A 25,318-nucleotide genomic window follows, 5' to 3' on the forward strand; every position below is an offset into this window, starting at 1 on the left:
CTGACTTGTGTGAGCAGAGCAGGATGGAGGATTGGACCTCCACGAGCAAAGGATTGAATCTCCATGAGCAAAGAATTGGGCCTCCATGGGCAAAGCATTGGACCTCCAGAAGAAAAGCACTGGACCTCCACGGGCAAAGGGCTGGACCTCCACAAATAAAGGATTGGGCCTCCACAAGCAAAGGATTGGGCCTCCACAAATAAAGGATTGGGCCTCCACAAGCAAAGGATTGGGCCTCCACGAGCAAAAGATTGGGTGACTGATCCACACCATGGTGTCACCCATTCCCTTGGTATCACCCATTCCCACAGTGTCACCCACCCCTTGGTGTCACCCAACCCATGGTGTCATTCTCCTTTGGTGTCCCCCACCCCTTGGTGTCAACCCATGATGTCACCTATCCCCTTGGTGTCATCCAATCCATGGTGTCACCCAACCCATGGTGTCACCCAACCTATGATGACAGTCTCCCTTGGTGTCCCCTACTTGATGTCCCCCCCCCCATGGTGTCACCCATCACCAAGCCTGCCTGGGCAGCTCCCAGACTCCCCCTGAATTGGGGGGGGGAGGAGCCCCGCCATTAACTAGGGGACACTGCCCAGACCCCCCCCCCAGTTACCAACAGGGAACTACCAAGTGCCCCCCAAATTCTAGCAGCAGCTACCCTGGACTCCCCCATTATTTCCAAATCTTGCCCAGACCCCCCCAAATAAAAACGGGGCACTGCCCAGACCACCCATTACCTATGGGGACCTATTTGGGACCCCCCCCCATTAACTATGGGGCACTGCCCAGCCCCCCCAATTACCTATGGGGGGTTATTTGGTACCCCCCGCATTAACTATGGGGCACTGCCCAGCCCCCTCATTACCTATGGGGTCCATCGGGGCCCCCCCATTACCTTCATTGCCCCCCCCGGCTCCACCCACCCGGTACCTGCAGGGAGCCCCGAGCCGCAGGCCCGCCCTCCCCCCCCGCGCCTCCCGGTTGGGCTCTCCCGGCCCCTTCCCGCGGCCGTGCAGGCGCGGCCGGTCTGCACCAAGGCGGCGGGGCCGGGGGGGGCCGGGGCTCCGCGCCCCCAGCGGGGGAGAGAAACGGAATAAGGAAATTAAATTATTAAATTAAATTATTGGTTATTTCTTTAAATTTAATTTTAGAAACATAGAAAAAAATAAAAAGAAGGAAATTCAGAAATAATAAAAGTAGTCAAAAAATAACTCCCCCAAATATTAAACGATGAAAAATATAAATGAAAAAAAAACGAAGATAAAACAAAAAGAAAAAGAAAAAGAAAAAAAATAAAAACCGAAAACAAAATGTAAAAACATAATAAAAATAAAAATTTTAAAAAATGTAAATTAAAACAAAATGTAAAAATAAAATAAAATAAATAAAATAATAAAAATAAAATAAAAATGAAAATTAAATCCCCCAAATTAAAAAAATAATAAGATGAAACACCCAAAATTAAAGAAATAACAAATTTAAAAGGCAAAGAGAAAACCACAAAAAAAAAATAAACAAATTATTTAAAAATAATAGTAAAGAAATTACCAAATAAAAAATTTAAAAGTGTTTTTAAAAAAAATCAAATGCAAATTAAACAAATAAACAGAACCCCCCGAAAATAAAGAAATAAGGAAATTAACCAAAATTAAAATTAAAATTTAATTTAATTAAAAGGCCTCCGGCCCCAGGGTCCCAATTTTGGCACTTTCTGGTTGACCAAAACCCCGGGTTTTGAGGCAATTCTGCCCCAAATGGACACAGAGCTGCGAGGGGGGGTGGGGGGGGGGTGAGAAAGGGAAGAAACGCCCCAAAAGCGGGTGAATTGTCCCCAAATTTTTATTTCCTTCTGAGGGATGAAATAGCTTCTCCTCTCCCACTCTTTGGGGTGAAAACAGCCCTTTTTTTGAGCGCTCAAAAATCCCCCGAATCCGGCCAAAATGGGAATTTGGGGGGGGGGGGGGGGGTCCCCGAGTTCCATCCAGCAGGATGGGTGCTGAGCGCGGGGTGCCCCAGGATGGGAGCTGCGCACCCTGCACAGCACCCAGCAGGATGGGTGCCCAACAGCACCGCCCCCCCCCCCCCCCCGCGGCTGCACCCGGCCACATCCTGCACCCACAGCCAGGACTGGGGGAAGGTGGGTGCCCCCCCCCCAAGTGTGGGGCCAGCAGGGTTCAGCTCCCCGGCTGCGTCATCCCGTGGGCAGGATGTGCCCCCCCCCCCCGGGTTAATGGGGATGAGCGCGTGTGTCAGGGACAGCAGGGGGGGGGGGAATGTGTGGGGATTGGGAGCTGGGCACGTGTGCAAGGAGCTGGGTGGGTGTGCAAGGAGCTGGGTGAGTGTGCTAGGCCCTGAGTACGTGTGCAAGGGGCTGGGTGAGTGTGCTAGGCCCTGAGTACATGTGCAAGGCCCTGCATATGAGTGCAAGGAGCTGGGTGAGATTGCAAGGTGCTGAGTGCTTGTGCAAGGGGCTGGGTGAGTGTGCAAGGAGCTGGGAGAGTGTGCAAGGCCCTGAGTACCTGTGCAAGGAGGTGGGTGTGTGTGCAAGGTGCTGAGTACGTGTGCAAGGAGCTGGGCAGGTGTGCAAGGCGCTGAGAGCGTGTGCAGGGAATCATGGGCCAAGGACTTGTGCAAGGAGGTGGGGTGCGTGCACCTCAGCGCGTGTGCAAGGAACGCGTGACACACGCCCGCACCCGCGTGACCCCGCGCACACGTGGCCGTGGCACACGCATGTGACCGCGCACAGCCCCACGGCGCCACGGCCCCACGAGCACACCCAGCGCCCCCCCCCTCACACCCCCGCAACCCCCCCACGCACACCCCCACCCCCACCCCCAACCCCCCCCTCCTCGGACGCCCCCAAACGCAGCCCCCGACACCCCACGCAGCCCCCCCAAACCCCCCCCCCACCCCACCCCCCCACGCAACCCCACGGACACGCAGCCCCCCCCCCCCCAGCCCCCATCCCCACGAAGCCCCCCCAAAACGCCCCCCCCCCGCTCCGCCTCCGGCCGCTGCTGCGGCTGCCGGGGGGGGGCTTGGGGGGGCGGGGGGGGGTCCGGTGTCCTCCCCCCCCCCGGACCCCTCGGCCCCGCCCCCCCGCAGGCTCCGCCCCCCTCCCGCCCCCGCCCACCTGGGCCCCCCCCGGGCACCGCCCCCGCGCCGCCGGGAGCCGCGGCAGCCCCGCTCCTGCCCCGGCCTCCGGGGGGGCTCCTCCGGCCCCCCGTGACCCCCCCCCCCCACCCTCGAGCCAAGCTCCCGGACCCCCTCCCCCGGCCCCCCCCCGCGATTCCGGACCGCCCCCACCCAGAAAATCTCCGGACCCTCCCCAAATTGCCGCTCCCCTCCCCTAAATCCCCCCCCCCCAATTTAACCCCCCCCCTCCAAATTCGCACCCCCCTCCCCAAATTTTCACCCCTCCAATTTCAGGCGCCCCCCCCCCCCAAATTCCCAAACCCCCCAAATTCGCACCCCCCACCCGAATTTCCCCCCCCCATTTCCAACCCCCCAAATTCCCCCGCCCCAAATTCCCCCCCTCCCCAAATCCCCCACCCCAATTTCCCCCCCCCCAAATTTTCGCCACCCCCTCCCCAAATCTCTCGACCCCCCCAAAACCTCCCGCCCCCCCCACCCCAATTTCCGTGCCTCCCCCCCCCTCCCCCCCCATACCTTGCACAGGCTCCGCTCCGGCTCCGCCAGCCCGGACGACCCAGGTAAGGCCATGGGAGGGGGTAAAAAAGGGGGGGGGGGGGCACGGGGGGGCTCCCCGCATTACACACACCCCAATTCCCCCCCCCTCAAAAAAACCCTTTGTAAGCGAAGCCCCCCAGGCTGGGATCCCCCCCCCCCCCCCGCCTTCCTGGAGCCTTGCACCCCATTGTGTGCTGCCCCCCCTCCAATCCAGCTTGGACACCCCCCCCTTCCTGTGCCCCCCCCAAACCGGGACCCCCCCCCCCCCCAATAAACTCTCACCTATTCTGCGGCCTCTGACCCCCCTCCAGGCCTGGGACCCCCTCCCTGTATCCAAGCCCCCCCGGTATATCCAGGACCCCCCCCCATTTTCAGGACCCCCTCCCTTTATTCAGCCCCCCCCCATCCAACTCCCTCCCACATCCAGGGACCCCCCCTATTTTTAAAGAGCCCCCCTTTTTCAGGGACCCCCCCCGACATCCAGGGACCCTCCCCCTCTATTTCAGAGACCCCCCCCCTATTTCCAGAGCCCCCTCCCTTTTCCAGGCCCCCCCCATTTTCAGGACCCCCCCCCTTTTTCGAAGACCCCCCCGCTTCTATTTTCAGCCCCCCCCCATATTCAGCCCCCCCATCCAGGACCCCCGCCATTTTCATAGACCTCCCCCCCAATTTTAGCCCCCCCTATCCCAGGACCCCCCCCACCCGGGGGGGGGGGGACGACAATAAAGGGGGGGGTGACCGAGGGTCCGGGGAGGGGGGGCCTGCAGGGCCTGAGCTCAGCAGTATCCAAGCAACTGGCTTAGTTAGCGTCAGCCCTCATTAGTGCCCGGCTTAATTACCCCAGGGCCTAGCGATGCTGCTGGGGGGGGGGACGGGACGCTCAGGGGAAGCCCCCCCCCCCCCCCTCAGGCATCACACCCCCAGCTTCAGGGCAGGCTCCTTTGTGCAGGCCGGGCGTGCAAAGCGGGCGTGCAAGCGGGGCGGTTGCCCGGGTGGGGCTTGCACCGCACTGCACGCAGGGAGGAGCCGGTGCGGGTGCAGCTTGCACAGGCGCGTGCACGTGGAGGCGGGGTACGACCTGCGTGTGCAAGCGGGGTGTGGTGCGCAGGGTGTGTGTGCAAGCGGGGTGTGGTGTGCACTGTGTGTGTGCAAACGGGGTGTGGTGTGCACCTTGCATGTGCAAGTGAGGTATAGCTTGCACTGACCGTGCATTAATGGGGTGCAGCTTGCACAGTGCATGTGCAAGAGGGGTGCAGCTTGCACTATGCATGTGCAAGTGGGGTACAGCTTGCACAGTGCATGTGCACGTGGGGTGCAGCTTGCACCATGCTTGTACAAAGGGGGTGCATCTTGCACCATGCATGTGCAAGCAGGGTGCACCTTGCACTCTGCATGTGCAAAGGGGGTGCACCTTGCACTCTGCACGTGCAAGTGGGGTGCAGCTTGCACTTTGCATACATAAGCAGGGTGCAGTTTGCACTTTGCACATGCACACAGGGTGCAGCTTGCACTTCCCACGTACAAAGAGGCTGCAGCTTGCACCATGCACAGGCAGGCTGCAGTTTGCACTTTGCACGTGCACCTCTAGGATTTGTGGGGTGCACCAGCAGCCCTTGGGGACCTATAGGGCCACGTGTATGGGTACCTATAGGTTGGGGAGAGCCTGCGTGTGCCGTAGGCTCTCCGTAGGGGATGCTGCGTGTGGCTGCAGCCCTTATAGAGCCCCGGGGCATGCTCTATAGGGGCTCAGCGCGTGCGTGCCCCGGGGCGGCGCTCTACAGGGGACGCTGCGCTTGTGCGTGCGCACGCGCGCAGCAGGGCGTGCTCCATAGGGGACGATCTGTTTTGTCTGCGGGCATGTGCGGCGTGGTGTGCCCTATAGGGGATGCTCTCTGCATAGGGGACGCGGGGCACATGGGGCGTGCTCTGTTGTAGGGTATATAACCTGTAGGGGACACGGGGCGTGTAGGGTGTGATTTGTAGTTGAGGTACTTTATATAGGGGATACAAAGGCTTATGGGGAGCGCTCTCTAGGGGATGCAGGGCACGTGGGGTGTGCTCTATAGGGGGTGTGCTCTATAGGGGGTGTGCTCTATAGGGGGTGTGCTCTATAAGGGATGCAGGGCATGTGGGGATGCTGTAGAGGGGATGTAATATATAGGGGTTGTAGAGCACAAGGGGCATAATTTATAGGGGATGCAGGGCATGCAAGGTGTAATCTATAGGGTGGCACTGTATATAGGGGATGCAGGGCATGTGGGGCATAATTTATAGGGGATGAAGGGCGGGTGGGACATACCCTATATAGGGGATGTTACCCTATAGGGGATGTACCCTACATAAGGGTCTCAAGGCAGGGGGGGAGTGCTCTACAGGGGCTGCGGAATGTGTGGGGCAGGCTCTATAGGGGCTGTCCTCGCAGGTGACAGCAGCGGTGACGTCCCCACCGGTGGCCAGCATGGAGGGGACGGGATGGATCCTGCCCCACGGCAGGGTAAGGGGCCCGAGCGGCCGACCTGGGGGGAGGTGGGGGACACGGATGCCCACGGTGTCCCCACGTGCCCCCCTATATCCCCCTATATCCCCCCCCCGGCCCCATATGTGCCCCCTAAGTGTGGGGCCACTGCCCCTGCAGGTGCTGCTGGTGCTGCTGGCGCTGAGTGCGGCGCGCAGCCAGGCGGCTGTACGCGTCAACCTGACTGAAGGTAGGTGGGAGGCCAACGTGTCCTCTGCTGCGTCCTCCACCGCTGCGTCCTCCACTGCCTCCATCACGTCTCCAGCATGTCCCCGCCGTATTCCCAACAATCCCCGTGGTGTGCCCACCACATCCTCTACCACGTGCCCATGGTGTCCTCCGCCACGTCCTCTACCACGTCCTCCACCACATCCCCATGGTGTCCTCTACCACGTCCTCCACAGTGTCCCTACAATGTCCCCAGTAACCTCCATGGTGTCCCCCACCGGGTCTTCAACCACATCCTCCAATGTGTCCTCCTCCACGTCCCCACCACGTCCTCCACCACATCCCGACCGTGTCTTCCTTTGCTGTGTCCTCTGCCGTGTCCTCCACCCTGTCCTCCTCCATATCCCAACCACGTCCTCCTCCACCGCGTCCTCCAGCACATCACAACCATGTCCTCTTCTACCATGTCCTCCACCATGTCCCCCACTACATCCCCACCGCGTCCTCCACCATGTCCTCCAGTACGTCCCTACCACATCCTCCACCACATCCTCCGCTACATCCCTACCATGTCCTCCTCCACCACGTCCTCCACCATGTCCTCCAGCATATCCCCACCATGTCGTCCTCTACCATGTCCTCCAGTACTTCCCTACCATGTCCACTTCTACCACGTCCTCCAGCACATCCCCATCATGTCCTCCACTGTGTCCTCCACCGTGTCCCCCACTACATCCCCACCACGTCCTCCAGCACATCCCTACCATGTCCTCATCAACCATTTGCTCCAGCACATCCTCACTACGTCCTCCTCCACCATGTCCCCACTACATCCCCACCGCATCCTCCACCATGTCTTCCAGTACTTCCCTACCATGTCCTCCTCTACCACATCCTCCACCGTGTCCTCCAGCACATCCTTGCCATGTCCTCCTCCACTGTGTCCTCCACCATGTCCCCCACTACATCCCCACCACGTGCTCCAGCACATCCCTACCATGTCCTCTTCAACCATGTCCTCACGCACATCCTCACCACGTCCTCCTCTACCATGTCCCCCACTACATACCCGACATGTTCTCTTCTACCACATCCTCCACCACGTCCTCCAATACTTCCCTACCATGTCCTCCTCCACCATGTCCCCCACTACATCCCCACCGCGTCCTCCACCATGTCCTCCAGCACGTCCCTACCACGTCCTCCTCCGCCGCATCCTCCTCCGCCGCGTCCCTGCCGCCTCCTCGGCCGCGTCCTCCGTCTCGTCCCCGCCGCAGGCTGCGAGATCATCCACCCGCCGCGGGACGGGGGCATCCGCTACCGGGGGCTGACCCCGGAGGAGGTCCAGAGCGTCCGCTTCCTCCCCTTCGACTATGAGATTGAGTACGTCTGCCGCCCTGACCGTGAGATCGTGGGGCCCAAGGTGCGCAAGTGCCAGCGCAACGGCACCTGGACCGCCATGGGACACCCCAGCCGCTGCTGTGAGCCTCCACCCCCCAAAGAAAAAAAAAAGAATCAGGGTTTTTATGGGGAAAAGACACGGGGCTGAGGCTTTGCACCCCTGTTTTAGTGCGGACTTGCCCCAAAATGCACCTGAGCCTGGAGAACGGGCAGGCGGTGGCACGGGCGATGGAGCGGGTGCCGGTGGAGGGGACGTGGACCGAGTACAGCTGCAACCCCGGGTTCCGCCTGCTGGGCAGCGCCCGCAGCAACTGCACCAAGCTGGGGCGTTGGAGCACCCCGAAACCCGTCTGCGAGCGTGAGTGTCCATGGGGTTTGGGGATCTCTGGGGTGGGGGTTCAGGTGTCTGTGGGGATTCTGGGATGGGGTTCCAGGACCCTGTGGGGTGTTCATGGGGTTTGAGGGGTCTCTGGGGTGGAAGTTCAGGTCTCTGTGAGGTGCCTATGGGGTTGAGGGGCCTCTGAGGTGAGGGTTCAGGTCCCTGTAGGGTCTTTGAGATGGGGATTCAGGTCCCTTTGGGTGTCCATGGGCTTTGGGGGGTCTCTGCAGTAGGGGTTCAGGCCCCTATGGGGTCTCTGGGATGGGGGTTCAGGTCCCTGCGGAGTGCCTGTGGGGTTGGGTTTCTCTGGGATGGAGGTTAAGGTCCTTATGGGGTCTCTACAGTACGGGATAAGGCCCCTGCAGGGTCTTTGGGATGGGGATTCAGGTCCTTATGGGGTGCCCCTGGGCTTTGGGGGTCTCTGCAGTAGGGGTTCAGGTCCCTGTGGGGTCTCTGTGGTGGGGGTTCAGGACCCCATGGGGTGCCCATGGGGTTGGGGGGTCTCTGGGGTGGGGGTTCATGTCCCTGGGGAGTCCTGGTCCCCATGGGGGGGTCTCTCTGTGACTCAGTTCCCCCTCCCCCACAGTTCGTCGCCCTCTCTCAGGTGAGTATGGCCCCGTGTGCCCCCCCCCTCCCCCCAAACCCCGGGTCCCCTCTGCCCTGGGTGGGGGCAACCCCAGCCCCCCAGCAGCTCCCCAGGGCTTCGTGGCACCGGGGGGGGCAACATCCTCAGGGCCCCCTCTCCCCCCACGTACCCCTCTCCTCATCCGGGGGGGGGGCCGGGGAATCGGGAGCCCCCCCCATCCCTATGGAACCCCCCCCCCGAAGCCCCCCCCGCCCTGCAAAGGGGGGCGAAGGGGCGGGAGCCGCCCCTCTCCGCCTCCTCCTCCTTCTCCCAGCCTCCCTCTGCGCCCCCCGCAGCCTCCGCCTCATCTCCCTCCCTCCCCGTCCTCCATCACCCATCCGCCCCCGCCTCCCGCCCCCCCCCCCCCCCAGCATCCTCCATCCCCGCTTTCCTCCGTCCCTCCGGCTCCGTCCCTCTGCCTCTCCGCTCCCCGTCCCTTTTTTTTCCCTCCAGCCCCCCCCCCCCCCCCCGGCACCCCCAGCCCCTCCGTCCGTCCGTCCTTCCGCTCGCCTCCGTCTGCCTCGCCGCTCTCCAGCCTCCATCCCTCTGTCCTCCCCCGTCCTTTCGTCCCCCTGCCCTCCAGCCTTCCGTTTTTCTGTTTGGCATCCCCCTTTTCGGCTTTGCATCCATCCTCCTTTCTGTTTTGTATCCTTTCTGCTTTGCAACCGTCCTCTTTTTCTGCTTTGCCTCCTCCGTTTTGCCTTGCATCCTCCTTTTCTGCTTTGCATCCATCCTCCTTTTTGCTTTGCATCCTTTTCAGCTTTGCATCTATCCTCCTTTTCGGCTTTGCACCCTCCTTTCCTGCTTTGCATTCTTTTCTGCTTTGCATCCATCCTCCTTTTCTGCTTTGCATCCATCCCCTTTTTTGCTTTGCATCCTCCTTTCCTGCTTTGCATCCTCTTTTCTGCTTTGCATCCTTCTCTGCTCTGCACCCTCCTTTCTGCTCTGCACCCTCCTCCCCGCTCCATCCTTCCTTCTTTCCCCTCTCCACCCCTCTTCCCTTGCCACCCCTCCACTCTCCCCCCCCCCCAAAACCCTCTTTGCCATTCCTCCGGTGCCTCCGTCCCCCCCCCACCGCCGCTGCCATCCGCCTCCCCCAGCACCCCCCGCCATGGCCAGCCTGCCTCCCCCCTCGCCCTGACCCGCCATGGCGAGTGTCCCCGCGGCCCCCCCCGGCTCTCCGCGCTGGCTGCTGGTGCTCAGCGCCCTGCTGGTGTCGCGCCCCGCCGGGGGGGACAGGCAAGAAGGCCGTGCACGTCGGGGCGCTCTTCCCCATGAGCGGGGGGTGGCCGGGGGGGCAAGCGTGCCTGCCCGCCGTCCGCATGGCGCTGGAGGACGTCAACAGCCGAGGGACATCCTGCCCGACTACGAGCTGCGCCTCATCCACCACGACAGCAAGGTGGGGAGGGGGCGGTGGGGGTAGGGGGGGTAGGGCGGTATGGGGGGGGGTGGGGGGAAGTGGGGATGGGGATGTGGGGAGGGGTGGTGGGGATGGGGCAATGGGGATGGGGCAATGGGGATTGGGGGCAGTGGGGATGGGGAGGGGGTGAGGGGCAGTGGGGACGGGGATGGGGACATGGTGGGGGCAATGGGGGGGAGTGGGAATGGAAACATGGAGAGGGGTGATGGGGATAGGGACAGGGATGGGGACATGGTGAGGGGCAATGGGGATGGGGACAGAGATGGGGGACATGGTGAGGGGTGAGGAGACAGGGACATGGGGGGCAGTGGGGATGGGGACAGGGTGAGGGGCAATGGGATGGGGACAGGGATGGGGACGTGGTGAGGGGTGGTGGGGATGGGGGGCAGCAGGGGATGGTGGGGATGGGAGCAGAGGGAGGGTAAAAGACATGCTGGGGGTGGTGGGGACAGGGACGTGGTGGGGTGGAGATGGGGAGCAGTTGGGGGATAAAGGACATGGTGAGGCAGTTGGGATGGGGATATGGACATGGTGAGGGGCAGTGGGGAAAGGGATGGGGATGGGGACAGTGGGGGGGACAGGGGACATGGTGAGGGACAGGAATGGGGACAGCAGGGGGTGGCAGGGTTGGGGGCAAAGCTATAGGGCAGGTTATAGGGACAGCAGGATGGGGCAGGGACACGGGGCAGGGTGGCCAGGATGGGGCAGAGCTATAGGGCAGGGACATGGGATGGGGTGACTGAGATGGGACAGAATATATATGGCAGGGCGACAAGGACGAGGCAGATAAATGGGGGGGGGGGGGGGGGCAGATATATGGAGCAGGGTGGCAATGACACCACAGATATACAGGGCAAGGGCAGAGGGACTGAGGCAAGGGTTGGGCAGGCGGCTAGGATGAGGCCAGGGTATTTGGGGCACTGGTGGGAGGCTTGGATGTGCTGGGGGGGCCACGGGCATAAACCTGCCCCCTAGCAAGGGGAAGCAGTGGGGGTCCCTCTCACGTCCCCAACCCCATCCATCTGTCCCTTATCCCAGTGTCCGTCTGTCCTGCACCCCCCCGTTCCCCCTTTCTGTCCCCATCCCCCTCCCCCTTTTTCCTGCATCTTCCCCCCCCTGCCCCCCCCCCCCCCCCCCCCCCCCCGCTGGTCCAGCCCGGTTGCCACGGCAGCAGATGCTGCTGGGTCTGCCGCTGGGTTGCCGTGGCAACAGCGCCTCCGTGCCCTGAATTATTCACAGCCCCCCCAGGGACAGAGCCGGAGCATCAGGGGGCCCCCCCCGTGGGAACCTGGACCCCCCCTCCCCCCTTCCCTTTTATATAGGGTCAATGGGGAAGCGGATCCAACCCCACCACCAGGAGGGGAATGGGGGCGATGGGATGGGTTAAACTGGGGGAACTGGGATGGGAAAAACAGGCGGTGAGGAAGGGGGGTGGGGTCCAGCAGCTGCTTGATCCTTGTGCCCCGCCCCCCCCCCCCCCCAGTGTGACCCAGGCCAGGCCACCAAGTACCTCTACGAGCTGCTCTACAATGATCCCATCAAGATCATCCTCATGCCCGGCTGCAGCAGCGTCTCCACACTTGTGGCCGAAGCCGCCCGCATGTGGAACCTGATTGTGGTGAGGGGCAACACCCAGGGTCCTGGGGGGGCACACCTGGGGTCCTGGGGGGGGAAACATGGGGTCCTGGCGGGGGGAAACACAGGGTGCTGATCTCCCCGATGCTGCTGGGGACGGATGTGGCGTGGTTGCACTGGTGCTCAGCAGTGGTCATGCACGTGTGTCGCATTGCACGCAGCAACGCGTTGTTGTATTGCATGCACGGCTGCAGCCACTGCCTGCCAAGGATGTGTGCGAGTGCTGCTATGTGCGTGATTGTTGCTCTGCGTGTGCTTCTTGCTGTCAGGTTGCTCTTACGTGCATGGTTGTTGCTTTTGGGTTGTTGCTGTGTGTGTGGTTGTTGCTTTTGGGTTGTTGCTACACGTGTTGTTGCTTTTGGGGTGTTGCTGTGTGCACAGTTGTTGCTTTCAGCTTGTTTTTGTATATGTGCTTGTTGCTTTCAGGTTGTTATGTGTGTGCTTGTTGCCTTCTGGTTGTTGCTTCGTGTGTGCTTGTTGCTTTTGACTTTTTGGGGGTCTCACGACCCCCCTCTACTCTCCCCCCTCCCCTCACAGCTCTCCTACGGCTCAAGCTCCCCTGCCCTCTCCAACCGCCAGCGCTTCCCCACTTTCTTCCGTACCCACCCCTCGGCCACTCTGCACAACCCCACGCGCGTCCAGCTCTTCAAGAAGTGGGGCTGGACCAAGATCGCCACCATCCAGCAGACCACGGAGGTCTTCACCTCGGTACGCATGCTGGAGACCCCCCCTCAAACCTGCTTCGACCCTGCTGCCACGCCCTCCACAACATCCCCAAAATCTGCTGCACCGCTGCTTGCCCCCATCCTGATGGCCCCATGGTTCGTGACCTGACCCAACCCAACACAACCCGACCCCATCCAACTCATCCCGACTCGGCCTGACCCAACTCATCGCGACTCGGCCTGACCCAACTCATCCCAACTCGGCCTGACCCAACTCATCCCGACTCGGCCTGACCTGACCGAACTCGACCCAACTCAACTTGACCTGACCTGACCCGACCCAACCCAACCTAACCCCAATCCCTTGCTTGGTGCCCCTCCGCCCTCCCCGGGCTCACTCTGCACTCTCTTTCCCTTCTGACCCCCCCCCCACCCCATCTGCCTGCCCCCTGTCTGCCTGCTCCCCACCCTGCCGGCCCCCCCGCCAGACCCTTGATGACCTGGACCAGCGGGTGAAGGAAGCCGGCCTGGAGATCACCTTCCGCCAGAGCTTCTTCTCTGACCCCGCCGCACCTGTGCGCAACCTCAAGGTGAGCCCACCTTGCCTGCATCCCCAAAGTCCTCCTTCCGGTGCCCGAAACCACCAGGGTGCTTCTGGAGTCATGCCCCGAACCCCAAAAAGGGAGCAGAGCCACCCCAGGATGCCCAAGCATCCAGGTCAAGGTGGGGTTGTGAACCTGCATCTCCTCCACCCGGATGAGGAGCCATGTCCATGACGGGCAACACTGAGTTTTAACTGCCAGCTACACCTTCCTATGCAAAGTTATGCAAATGAGGGTGGGTGGGGTTGGGTTTGCATAAGCCCCGGGAGCAGAAGTCCCACCCCAGGGTGAGTTGTCTCCCTGCAGCGCCAGGATGCCCGTATCATTGTGGGACTCTTCTACGAGACGGAGGCGCGTAAGGTCTTCTGCGAGGTGAGGGGCGCATGGGTGGAAAGGGGGGGACACCAGTGGGGCAGGCACCAGTGGGGCGTGAGGGAGGATGGAGAGCACGTGGAGTGGAGGAGGGTGGATGTAGGGTGATGGATGGTGGGATGGAGAAAAGGGCAGTGGGGCGCGTGGGTGAGAGGGCAGAAAGGTGGTGGTGGGATGGATGGGTGGAAGCGTGGGGAGATGTGAGTGTGGTAGGACAGGTGGACAGACAGATGGGTGGACAAATGGGTGGGTGGGCAAGTGGGATGGTGGGAAGAGAGATGATTGAGTGGAGGCATAGGGTGAAGAGTGGGTGGACGAAGGTCTGGATGGATGGATGGGGTGTGGATGGTCAGAGGTCTGGAATGATGGGCAGAGGTATAGATGGACAAACATCAGGATGGATGGACAAAGGTCAGGATGGACAAAGGTCTGGTTGGACGGAGAGGGTGTGTATGGACTGATGTCTGGATGGATGAACGAGGTGGGAAGAAGGGTGCTAGATGAGCAAAGGGTGACGGGATGAAAGCAGCTGCCCCGCGGCCTGCCCAGGTCTACAAGGAGAAGCTGTACGGCAAGAAGTACGTCTGGTTCCTCATCGGCTGGTATGCCGACAACTGGTTCCGCATCAAGGACCCGGCCATCAACTGCACCGAGGCGGAGATGGCTGAGGCCGTGGAGGGGCACGTCACAACCGAGATTGTCATGCTCAACCCGGAGAACACCCGCAGTATCTCCAACATGGTACGGGGCTGGGGGGGACACATCCCAGCGGGGAGGGCAGGCAGATAGCTTGGACCGCAAGGGTCTTCTCCATCGCACCTGCCACATGGCCACCTCCTTGTCCCTGTCACAGACGTCTCAGGAGTTCATCGAGAAGCTGCAGAAGAGGCTGGGCAAGAACCCAGAGGAGACGGGCGGCTTCCAGGAGGCACCGCTGGCCTACGATGCCATCTGGGCACTGGCCCTGGCCCTCAACAAGACCTCAGCGGAGCTGGTCAAGAAGGGGCTGCGCCTGGAGGACTTCAACTACAACAACAAGAACATCACTGATGAGATCTACCGGGCCCTCAACTCCTCCGCTTTTGAGGGCGTCTCGGTGCGTTACACCCCAGAGCACCCCCCAACCCTGTCCACCTTCTCCCCACCAAGGTGTCCCATGTCCCCAGCTCCTTAACCTTTGAGGGTGTCCCCTGAAACACCCCCAAAAAGTGCCAGATGGGTGAAAACTTTGCCTCCTAGCACCCGCTGGGCGCATGGTCCTGCTGCCTGACAGGTCCGTGTCCTGATGCTTGTCCCACAGGGCCACGTTGTCTTTGATGCCAGCGGGTCCCGCATGGCCTGGACACTCATCGAGCAGCTTCAAGGTGAGTGAACGCAGGTGTGCAACACGGTCACCATGTCCCATGTGTTCCCTTTATCACGAGATGCTCGTAGCAGGCAACGTTGCATCTGTTGCACACAACAAACCCTTTTGTTGGCACAAAAAATATCATACAACAACGAACTGGTGCCCCAGGTTGGACACCACAACAACCCTTTTGGCCAACAGGACACAAAGCCTTAGCATGCAACCGCTCATGCGTGTGATGGAGGGAGGTGGTCAGGAGGTAGGGGGGACAGGAAAGGACAAAGAAGGTCACCAGGAGCGGTCAGCGTGGATTCAACAAGGGGATGTCATGCTTGGCCAACTTGACCACCTCCTGCTGCTCTGGTAGTTGAAGGGAGAGCGATGGATATTGTCCAGGTGGACTTTAGGAAGGCTTTCAGCACTGTCATAGGATCCTAGAGAAGCTGTTGATGGATGGGCAGATGGTGAGGTGGATTGGGAGCTGGCTGAACCATCCAGAGGGTGGTGATCAGTGGCACCAAGTCCAGGTGGAGGTCAGTCATCAGTATGTCCTGGGACCTGGTGGGGACACCAAGTGGAACAGGAGCCAGTGATGTGCCCTTGCTGCAAGCAAGGGTAACGGTGTCCTGGACTGCAGTAGGTGAAGCATTGTCAGCAGGTCAAGGGAGGTGATCCTTCCAGTCTGATCAGTACTGGTCGGCCACACCTGTGGTACTGGGTCCAATTCTGGGCTCCCCAGTACAAGAGAGACCTGGCCACACTGGAGAGAGTCACGGAAGGATGACAGGATGCTCCAGCTGAACATCAGGAAACACTCTGCCATGGTGCAGGTGACCAAGCACTGGCACCCCAGAGAAGTTATTGGGTCTCCATCCTCATCTTCAAAAGCCACCAGCACATAGTCCCGAGCACCCAGCTCTGGGTGGGCCAGGTGGATCCAGGGGTGCCTTCCAACGTCAACGATCCCAATGGGGTCGTTGCACCTCCCGCCTGACCCACCCCCACTGCCCTTGCAGGAGGTGTCTACAAGAAGATCGGCTACTACGACAGCACCAAGGACAACCTGTCCTGGTACAACAACGACAAGTGGATCGGTGAGAGGGGTGGTGAGAGGATGTGGGGGGGCTTGGGGGGGCACCCATGGGGCTCCTGCCATGGGGAAGGGCCCCTCCGTGCCCCCTAATTGTGCCATGGGCTCTGCAGGAGGTGCTCCACCAGCTGACTACACCAAGGTCATCACCACCTTTCGGTTCCTGTCCCAGAAGCTCTTCATCTCCGTCTCAGTGCTGGCTTCGCTGGGCATCCTCTTGGCCATCATCTGCTTGGCCTTCAACATCTACAATGGGCACGTCCGGTCAGTGACACCCCCTACCCCAAGGCCGATGGCCGAGAATCAGCCCAAATGTCACCGTTTTCCCGGCGTTTGGGTGCTCTCATGTGCTTCCTACGGCAACGGGAGGTTGCTCTTGGTAGGAATCTCATCTTCCTGTGTTGCTTCGGGTGATGCTGAGGCTGTAGTACACAGTGCCCAGCATCCATTGACCTCCCTTCATGCCTCAGTTTCTCGTGTCCTGTTGGGGTCAGCTCGGCACGATCGTGACACCCGTGTCCCCATTGTGTGTGTCTTCCAGGTACATCCAGAACTCCCAGCCCTACCTGAACAACATGACAGCCGTGGGCTGCACACTAGCACTTGCTGCCGTCTTCCCCCTGGGGCTGGATGGATACCACATTGGGCCGGGGCTCTTCCCCTTTGTCTGCCAGGTAGGGGCTCAGGGACAGGTGGAGAGGGATGGCCAGGGGAGGGGGACAGATGGAGGGGGAATGGTTGTGGGTACAGTTATGGGATTGGGACAGCTGGAGGGGGAGTTTTGGGTACAACTGTGGGATGGGGACAGCTGGAAGAGGAACTGTTGGAGATAGAACCATGGGATGGGGACAGCTGGAAGGGGAATAAGCGGGGATGCAGCCATGGAATGGGGTCAGTTGGAGAGGGAATGGTTGGAGATAGAACCAGAGGATGGGGACAGCTGGAAGGGGAATAACCAGGGGTAGAACCATGGGATGGGCACAGTTGGAGAGAGAATGGCTGGCATACGACTGTGGGATGGGGACAGCTGGAAGGGGGGTTAACCAGGGACACAACCATGGGATAGGGACAGTTGAAGGGGGAATGGTCAGAAATGGAACCATGGGATGGGCACAGCTGGAGGGGGAATGGTTGTGGCTACAACCATGGGATGGGGACAGCTGGAAGGGGAGGACACTGTCTAAGCACAGCCAGGCAATGGGGTCACCGCACACCCTCCGCAGGCCCGGCTGTGGCTGCTCGGGCTGGGGTTCAGCCTGGCTTACGGCAGCATGTTCACCAAGATCTGGTGGGTCCACACCGTCTTCACCAAGAAGGAGGAGAAGAAGGAGAAGCGGAAGGTGAGTGGGGTCTGGAGGAGGGGGGGGGGATTGCCGTGGTGCTATGCTTACCCTGTGTGCCCCTGTGCCCCCAAAGCAGACCCTGGAGCCATGGAAGCTGTATGCCACCGTGGGGCTGCTCGTGGGGCTGGACGTGGTGACGCTGATCATCTGGCAGATCGTAGACCCCCTGCACCGCACCATTGAGGTGGGGGGGTGGGGGGGTGCTGAGGGCACTGCTGGGGGGGTGTTCACGGCAGCGGGTGGATGCTCAAAGCAGCGGGGTATTGTTGGGGGGATGCTCGCGGTGGCGGGGGGGATGCTCACAGCACCAGGACACTGCTGGAGGGAAGTTCACAGCACTGGAGGGGGAGCGATGGCATCGGGATGCTGCTGGGAGGTGCAGAGGGGGTCCCACAGCAAAGGCTTCCCCACCCATGTGCCCCCTCCCGCCCTTGCCACCCCAGGAGTTCACCAAGGAGGAGCCCAAGACGGACACGGACGTCTCCATCCTGCCCCAGCTGGAGCACTGCAGCTCCACCAAGATGAACACGTGGCTCGGTGGGCACGGGGGCGTCGGGGAGAGGTTTGGGGGGGGGGGGGCAGGCAGGAATTTGGTGATGGTAGGGGGAAGGGGTTCCAAGCAAGACTGGGGGTACAAGGAGGGTTGGGGGCGCAAGAGCATTGTAGAGGTCCTAAAGGAGGCCCAATGGGGGGCAGGTAGGGGGGTCCCCCATTCCCTGTTTGAACACCGATGTGTGACCCCCCCCCCCCTTTTTACCCTGTATTCCCCCTGGCCAGGGATATTTTATGGCTTCAAGGGGCTGCTCCTGCTGCTGGGCATCTTTCTGGCATATGAGACCAAGAGTGTGTCCACCGAGAAGATCAACGACCACCGTGCCGTGGGCATGGCCATCTACAATGTGGCGGTAAGCTTGGGGAAGAAGGGCCGTGGGGGGGTCCTTTCGCCCCATATCTCATGGGGTGACCCCCAAAATATCACCCGCAGGTCCTCTGCCTCATCACCGCGCCCGTCACCATGATCCTCAGCAGCCAGCAGGATGCGGCCTTCGCCTTTGCCTCGTTGGCTGTTGTCTTCTCCTCCTACATCACCTTGGTCGTCCTCTTTGTGCCCAAGGTGCCAGCGAGGACGGGGGCACTGGGGGGGTCTGGGGTTTCCTCCAAAAGACCACCAGAGAGGGGACGGCCATCTTGTGAGGTTCCTCCTCTGGCCGTAGGATGAGGGTGTTAGGTTTTGGGGTGAGGATCTGAAAGTCGGGGGCCCCACAGATGCGGCGTCTCATCACCCGGGGCGAGTGGCAGTCGGAGCAGCAGGACACGATGAAGACGGGCTCCTCCACCAACAACAACGAGGAAGAGAAGTCCCGGCTGCTGGAGAAGGAGAACCGGGAGCTGGAGAAGATCATCGCCGAGGTGAGTGCACCCCAAAATGCATTGGGGGATGTGCAGCACCCCACGGGTGTTGTAGCATCGGGGTGTTGGGTCACCTCGTTAGGGGTTTTGTAGCATTGGAGTGTTGGGGACATCCCATAAAGGTTGAATGCCCCATAAAGGTGGGACACCCCATAAAGATGTCATAGCATGGGGGTGTTGGGGATTCCCTGTACAGGTTGAATGCCCCGTAAAGGCTGAATACCCCATAAAGGTGGGACACCCCATAAAGGTGTTGTAGTATTGGGGTGCTGGGGACTCCGCATAGAGGTTGAATGCTCCAGAAAGGTGGGACACCCCATAAAAATGTCATGGTGTTGGGGATACCCCATAACAGTTGGATACCCCATAAAGGTTGGACACCTCCTAAATGTATTATGTCGGGGTTTTGCCACCCTACAGCTGCACCCACCCACGGTGCATCACCCCTGGGGTGCTCCCCCCATCCCTTAGGGTCAGGGGCTGTTTACCAAGTCCTGACCCGCCCCCCCTTTTCCCCCCCTGCAGAAGGAGGAGCGGGTGTCTGAGCTCCGCCAGCAGCTCCAGGACCGCCAGCAGCTCCGCTCCCGCCGCCGCTCCTCCAACCCATCCCGGGAGGCCGACAACCATTTTGCCCCGGGGCTAGGGGCCGCCCCAGCCCCGGCGCCCTTCTACCAGCCCAGCCTGCCCCTGGTGCGCTGCCTGGTCTCGGAGCAAGCCGACAAACTGGGACGGGGCAACTGCGACGGCAGCCGGGTCCACCTCCTCTACAAGTGACCCTCCGGGGGGCGAGGCTAAGAGCTGGGATGTGGGGCTAAGAAGGGTGCGGCCAAACAGGGCTGGGCTAAGCAGGGTGGGGCTGGGGAGGGAGGGCGGAGCCTCTTGGCCTTATAATTGTTATTGTTTTTAAGGCATTTTTCCCTTTTGTCTTAACCCCGGGCAGTTGCGGCCCCCGCTTGCTGCCTGCCTCCGTTTGTGGTCAGGAGGCAAAATTATGGGGAAGGGGGAGTGCGGTTCATTAATTAGGGGAGGGGTGGGCGCAGAATGGGTTACACCACCGCGCTTTCCCCCTCCAAGCATCCCCTGCTCCCCTCCTGGTCCAGCGGCCTCATCACCCTCCTCCTCCTCCCCCTCCCCAGCCTCCCCCGCCAACGCATGACGCAGCCTCCCGGCGAGGCTGGCGGGGCAGCAGGCATCTGTCTGTCCGTCCGACCCCCTCCCATCGCCACCCAGGGCCGGAATCGAGGTGGGGAGAGGCAGCACCATGCCCCCCCCCTCGGGGGGATGTGGAGGCAGTGGCTTCCCTCCCCTCTACTTTTTCCGTCGGGTTGTAGCTTACGACTGAGCGTAGTTACTCGTAGGCATAGCGCGCGACTTCCTCCGCTTGTAGCGACCGGCGTGGCGGGTCATGGCACGAGCAAGGGGAGGTGGGGGGGGGGTGTCCATGCCCACCCTCCTAATAGGGTCTGCACCCCCCTCCCCCCAACGCACTGTGGGGGGGGGTCTCGGTCCCGTGGGACGTTGCGCACGGCGGGGTCTGGTTCCTCGGATGTACGGTCGCACTGTAGTGGACAACCGGACCCTGGTTCTTCTCATGGTCTCTGTTGCATTGCTGAGCCTTAAAATATCCTGACACCTCCATGTGCCCCCCCTCTCCCCCCCCCCGAGACCCTCCCCAAAATGTCCCTAAGCCCTCTGCCCCTTGGGATTTGGGGTGATGATAAAGCAGAGGGATGCGGTTGATCCCAGAACCGATACCGCCCTCACAGGGCACAAACCCTCAAGGTGACGGCTAGCACCGTGCCACCCCCCCCCCTAAAATGGAGGTTCCCCTCCCCTCTTATTTGTTTTTTGCTTTTATTTTGGTTCGGGTTCACCCCTCCCGCCCCCAAAATACACACAGCCGCGCCGGGGACGGCTCCGATAGGGACCGGGGAGTTGGCGGCGCTGCCAGGCACAGTGGGAGGTGGAAATTGGGCACCCTGCCACCCTCCTGGCCCTAAAACACCCCCCACACGGCACAGATTTGGGCGTCCCCCTCCTCAATTTAAGCCAAACTGGTGATTTGCAGCTCCTGGTTGCCCCCCGCCCCTTACAAACAGAAGGTCCTGGCTTTGTTTTTTGGGGGGAGGTGGCCTTGGGATCACACTCACTGCTGTTACAGAAGAGGCATCAGGACGCGGTATTGGGGAAAAAAATTTAATAAAGGGGAAAGGGGGCTGGTGTGTTGTCCCCCCTCCCCCCCACATCCCCAAATCTTGAGGTGCCCCCCCCAAAAAAAACCCAGAGCCACATTTGGCCAAGAGTATGAGTTTGGGGGGGGGGGTCTGCAAGGAACCCATCCCCACCAAGGGGGGAACCCCAAGACATCCCCGCCCCATAAAATGGGGAGGGGGCTGCTGATGTCGCCACAGGGGGGTTCCCGTTAGTAGGGGGGCCACCCTGGTTGCCCCCAGGTGCTGTTTGTCACCGGGCTGCCCCCCTCGCATGCCGCGGGCAGGAGGAAGAAGAGGAAGATCCCGCAGAGCACCAAGCCCCCCGCCACCATCAGGGCAACGGCGACGGCCACCGCCTTGAAGAGGGGCCACCGCACCCCACTCTGCCCCCCCGGAGGGGCTGGGGGAGGCTCGGACCCCCCCACCTCCAGGCTGAGGGTCACCGTGGGCAGCCGGCCAGGATGGGGGGCGTAGAGCAGGAGCCCCTTGGGGCGATCGAAGCGGACGAAGCCACCGGGGGTGGCGGGGAGGTCGGGGGGCAGGAGGTCGGAGCAGGTGGGCAAAGCGGGGGGCCCGCGGCGGGGGGGCACGGCTGTAGGGCGTCGGCAGACAGGGCAGAGCAAGGGGGCGCCGGGGGCTGCAATGCTGACCCTGGCCAAGCACTCGAGGCAGAAGACGTGGCCGCAGGCCAGCGCTTTGGGCAGCTTGAAGAGGCGGTCGTAGGGGGCGAAGCAGATGACACAGTCCCGAGGGGGCCCCTCAGGGTCTCCCGGGGGGCTCGGCATGGCAGCGACGTCCCTGGAGAGGGGGGAAACAGCCGGGAGGGGGAGGGGGGGGGTTACAAGGTGGCAATAAGGACGTGAGGACACAGGGTCAGGGACCAAAAATACCCAGGGAGGGCATCACCCCAAAAATACCCCAGACTCAATTTGGGGTGCCAACAGATCCCGAAAAAACACAAAAATACCCAACACCTCCCCCCCCCGCAGCCCCTCCTCACCTGCCCCCAGGGGTGCCAGCCCCCGTGGGGGACGCAGCACACGCCCGCTCAGCTCGGTGCAGCCAGACCAGAAGGGACAGCGGCACGCCTCCCGCGTCACCCTGCCACCAGGGGAACGGTCCCAACAGCCACGGTGGCCCTGCAGGTCCCGGTCGGCACCACACCTGGTTTTGGGTGCGACCTGTGGGTTTTGGCAGCTGTCCCGCACCACTTTGTCACCCCAAGGGACTGGTTTCCTCACGGGAAAGCCTGCTGTCTCTGTCACCCCCTGTCCCTGTCCTGGTTTTATGTCTTCCGCCTTCCCTCAGCGCTGTTTCCTCCACCCCCTGCCGTGGAATCAAGGGAAAAACGGGGCACAGAGGGAATTCTGGGCACGGGGACACAGCCACCAACCCCCAATCGTGTCTAGGAATAAGGAAATCCCAACGCTACGAGGTGCCAAGGTGAGCTGGGGACAACTGGGTGGCTAGCGGACACGGGGGACCTTACGGGACACCCCCATGCTCTGCTGGGGTTCAGCACCAAAAAGGAGCCCCCCCAGGCACCCCTTTTGTGTGTGGAAGAGGACAAAAAAAAAAAAACAAAACACAAACAGCACCCCCCCCCCCCATCCCCACGACACAGGGAGGAGCGGAGGGGCACAAAGTAGAAGCCAACTTTATTTCGGGCATGACAACGGCGGCTCTTTAACGGTTGGACTTGGCCACACGCTCCAGTTCGTCCTTCTTCTTGATGGCGTACGAGTTGGAAGAGCCCTGGCGGGGGGGGAAATGTGAGAAGTCACGACATGTCGGGACAGTGAGGACGTCCTGCCACCGCCTGGTGACGGCCCCGTCCCCTTCCCTCACCTTGGCAGCGTTGATGAGCTCGTCGGCCAGGCACTCCGCGATGGTCTTGATGTTGCGGAAAGCGGCCTCGCGGGCACCCGTGCACAGCAGCCAGATGGCCTGCGGGGGGGGGGGGGGGGGAGGAAAAGGGGGGACATCAGGGACAGTGACAATGCAGGCACAAGGAGGGGGGGCGGGGGTCCCCACAGCTCAGGGTTTCCACAAAAGGGGGCACCTGGTTGACGCGGCGCAGCGGGGACACATCCACAGCCTGTCTCCGCACGGTGCCGGCGCGGCCGATGCGGGTCGAGTCCTCGCGGGGGCCGCTGTTGATGATGGCGTTCACCAGGACTTGCAGGGGGTTCTGCGGGGTGGGGGGGTAAAAATTAGCCACTGCACTCCTATAACCCGTCCCGGCCCAAAACCCAGCAGCCCCGCACCTCCCCGGTGAGCAGGTGGATGATCTCGAAGGCGTGCTTGACGATGCGCACGGTCATCAGCTTCTTGCCGTTGTTGCGGCCGTGCATCATCATGGAGTTGGTGAGGCGCTCGACGATGGGGCACTGGGCCTTGCGGAAGCGCTTGGCCGCATAGCGCCCGGCGCTGTGGGGCAGGTACTTGGCGTACTTCTCCTTGACAGCGATGTAGTCCTGCAGTGGGGAGGGGGGGGGGGGGTCAGACGCCTTCCTGACACACCACAGGGGACCCCCCAAGGTGTAACCCCCGCCCCCCCCAAACTACCTGGAGGGAGATGTCGTTGATCTGCACATCGTCCGTGCTCCACTTGCCGAAGAGCTTGATGTCGGGGGTCTCGGTGACAGCGGGCGCCGTCTCCCAGTCAGTCATTCTGCCAAGGGAACAGGGATTGGAGCGAAAAGGGGCAACGCAGACGCACCCCTTTACCCCCCCCATCGTTGAATAACTGGGGGGTGCAGGTCATTAAAAGGAGAATTGAGCACCTATGGGTGAGCGCGAAGAGGTGAAGCGCCCTTCCAAATCACCCCTAACGCTGGGAGCTCCCAAGAGCCTTCTACCTTAGAGAGCCCCCCATAAGGGGTCAGCCCCCAGAGCCCCCAAACTCCCACCTCAGTGCCCCCACAAAGCCTGTCCCCCCCCCATTTCTAACTCAGGGACCCCCCGAAATTCCTACCTCAGAGCTCCCCCTGCCTTGAGCATCCCTCATTTCTCCATCAATGACAACCCCAAGGCCTTAGCCCCCCGATTTCTATTCGGGACCTCAACCAAAGCCTGACCCCACACACCTTAACCTCAGCTCTGCCCAAAACCCAACCCCCTCCCACCTCATTGCCTCCCCCAAAGGCCTGACACCCGCCCAAAGCCTAATCCCTCTCCTTTCCTACCTCAGTGCCCCCTCCCCCAAAGTCTTGACCCCACAATTTCTCCCTCACTGACCCCACCACTACCCTCACGCCCCAGGCCTGATGTCTCCCCATTTACTCCCCCCCCCCCCGGCCTGAGAACCCCCAAATCCCCCCTGAAGTCCTGACCCCCCCCTAATTTCCACCCCAACGCTCCCAAAAAGCCTGAGCCCTCCCCTTCTGTACCCCAGCACCCCCCCCAATGCCTGACCCCACAATTTCTCCCTCAGCGACCCCACCACCCCCAGGCCCGAGCCGCCCCCCCTCCCCCATTTACCCCCTCCCCGGGGCCTGAGGACCCCCAAACCCCCTCCCAGGCCCCGCCACCCCCCTCCTTTGCCCCACAGCCATCCCCTCCCTTGCCCCACAGTCACCCCCCACCATTCCCAGCCCCAGAGGCCCCCCAAACCCCCCCAAACTCCCCCCCCCCCCCCAGCCCCGCCGCACTCACATGGCGGCGGCCGCGGCTCCGGCGGGGAAAAAAGGGCTCGAACGGGGCCTCCCCGCCTCTTATCCAGGGGCAGGCGCCGGCTTCCGGCTGCGCATGCGCAGAGCTGCAGTGGGGCTCCGCGCTTCCGCCCGTTCTTCCCTAGCTGTGCCCGTCCTTTCGGGCTCGCCGGGCGGGGAGGGGGGTTGCGCATGCGCATATTAAGCCGCGCTCGCTGGCGCGGCGGCGCAAGCGCGGAGGGCGATGGTGAAGTCGGGGGGGGCATGGTGGTTGAGGGCGTCTGCCCGAACTCTGCCATGTTGTGGGATTTCTCCCTATAGCGTGCGTAGAGGCACGCGTGGGGGGACAGAGGGGATCCCTCTGCAAGGTCTCTCTCTGCTACAGCGTCAGCCACAAACTCACTCAGGTTTCCTTCCCGTCCCGCATCCAGGTCATTTATGGGACCACTGAAGAGACCTGGCCCCAAAATGGAGCCCTGCAGAGCCCCGCTCGTGACTGGCTGCCAGGCTGATGTTGCCCCGTTTACCAGAACCCTCGGAGCCTGACCCCTCAGCCAATTGTTCACCCATCACATTGTGAATTCCTTGTAGCATTTGTCTGGTTCTATGCTGGACATTTGGTCCAGGTGGATAGGGTCAGAAACCACGTTGAAATCCTTACTGAAACCCCAAAAGATCACCTCAGCTGGCTCCCCTTGGTCAACTACGTGGGTGAAAAATAAGGAAATTAAGTTTGTCAAACTGGATTTTCCCCTCACATTGGCCATGACCAGCGACTGTGCT

General features: G+C 61.5%; 3 protein-coding genes across 3 annotated transcripts; 1 reads left to right on the forward strand and 2 right to left on the reverse strand.

Moving 5' to 3' along the window:
* The first annotated feature begins 9,254 nt into the window (after nt 1-9,254).
* Nucleotides 9,255-20,266, forward strand: GABBR1 (gamma-aminobutyric acid type B receptor subunit 1). Its single transcript, XM_083814611.1, is given in 19 exon segments — nt 9,255-10,128; nt 10,131-10,183; nt 11,688-11,822; nt 12,377-12,547; nt 12,993-13,094; nt 13,413-13,478; nt 14,028-14,219; nt 14,332-14,574; nt 14,779-14,842; nt 15,843-15,920; nt 16,030-16,180; nt 16,458-16,590; nt 17,140-17,256; nt 17,336-17,443; nt 17,703-17,796; nt 18,037-18,164; nt 18,245-18,373; nt 18,526-18,669; nt 19,195-20,266. Coding segments are annotated over 19 exon segments (2,427 nt in total). The 5' UTR covers nt 9,255-10,058; the 3' UTR covers nt 19,444-20,266.
* Nucleotides 20,267-20,385: 119 nt separating this feature from the next.
* Nucleotides 20,386-22,097, reverse strand: RNF225 (ring finger protein 225). Its single transcript, XM_083814625.1, has 2 exons — nt 21,883-22,097; nt 20,386-21,680 (listed from the first exon to the last, which is right to left on the reverse strand). The coding sequence occupies exon 2, from the start codon at nt 21,665-21,667 to the stop codon at nt 21,092-21,094; it is 576 nt and encodes a 191-aa protein (XP_083670751.1). The 5' UTR covers nt 21,668-21,680; nt 21,883-22,097; the 3' UTR covers nt 20,386-21,091.
* A 424-nt stretch (nt 22,098-22,521) lies between these two features.
* RPS5 (ribosomal protein S5) lies at nt 22,522-24,633 on the reverse strand. The gene is made up of 6 exons (XM_083814624.1): nt 24,540-24,633; nt 23,451-23,556; nt 23,150-23,359; nt 22,945-23,073; nt 22,731-22,829; nt 22,522-22,637 (listed from the first exon to the last, which is right to left on the reverse strand). Exons 2-6 carry the CDS (start codon nt 23,553-23,555, stop codon nt 22,569-22,571), a joined length of 612 nt encoding a protein of 203 aa, XP_083670750.1. The 5' UTR covers nt 23,556; nt 24,540-24,633; the 3' UTR covers nt 22,522-22,568.
* Between the last annotated feature and the right edge of the window lie 685 nt (nt 24,634-25,318).

Source organism: Anser anser (assembly GCF_964211835.1).
Source record: "Anser anser genome assembly, chromosome: 31".
In the NCBI taxonomy this organism is placed as follows: domain Eukaryota; kingdom Metazoa; phylum Chordata; class Aves; order Anseriformes; family Anatidae; genus Anser; species Anser anser.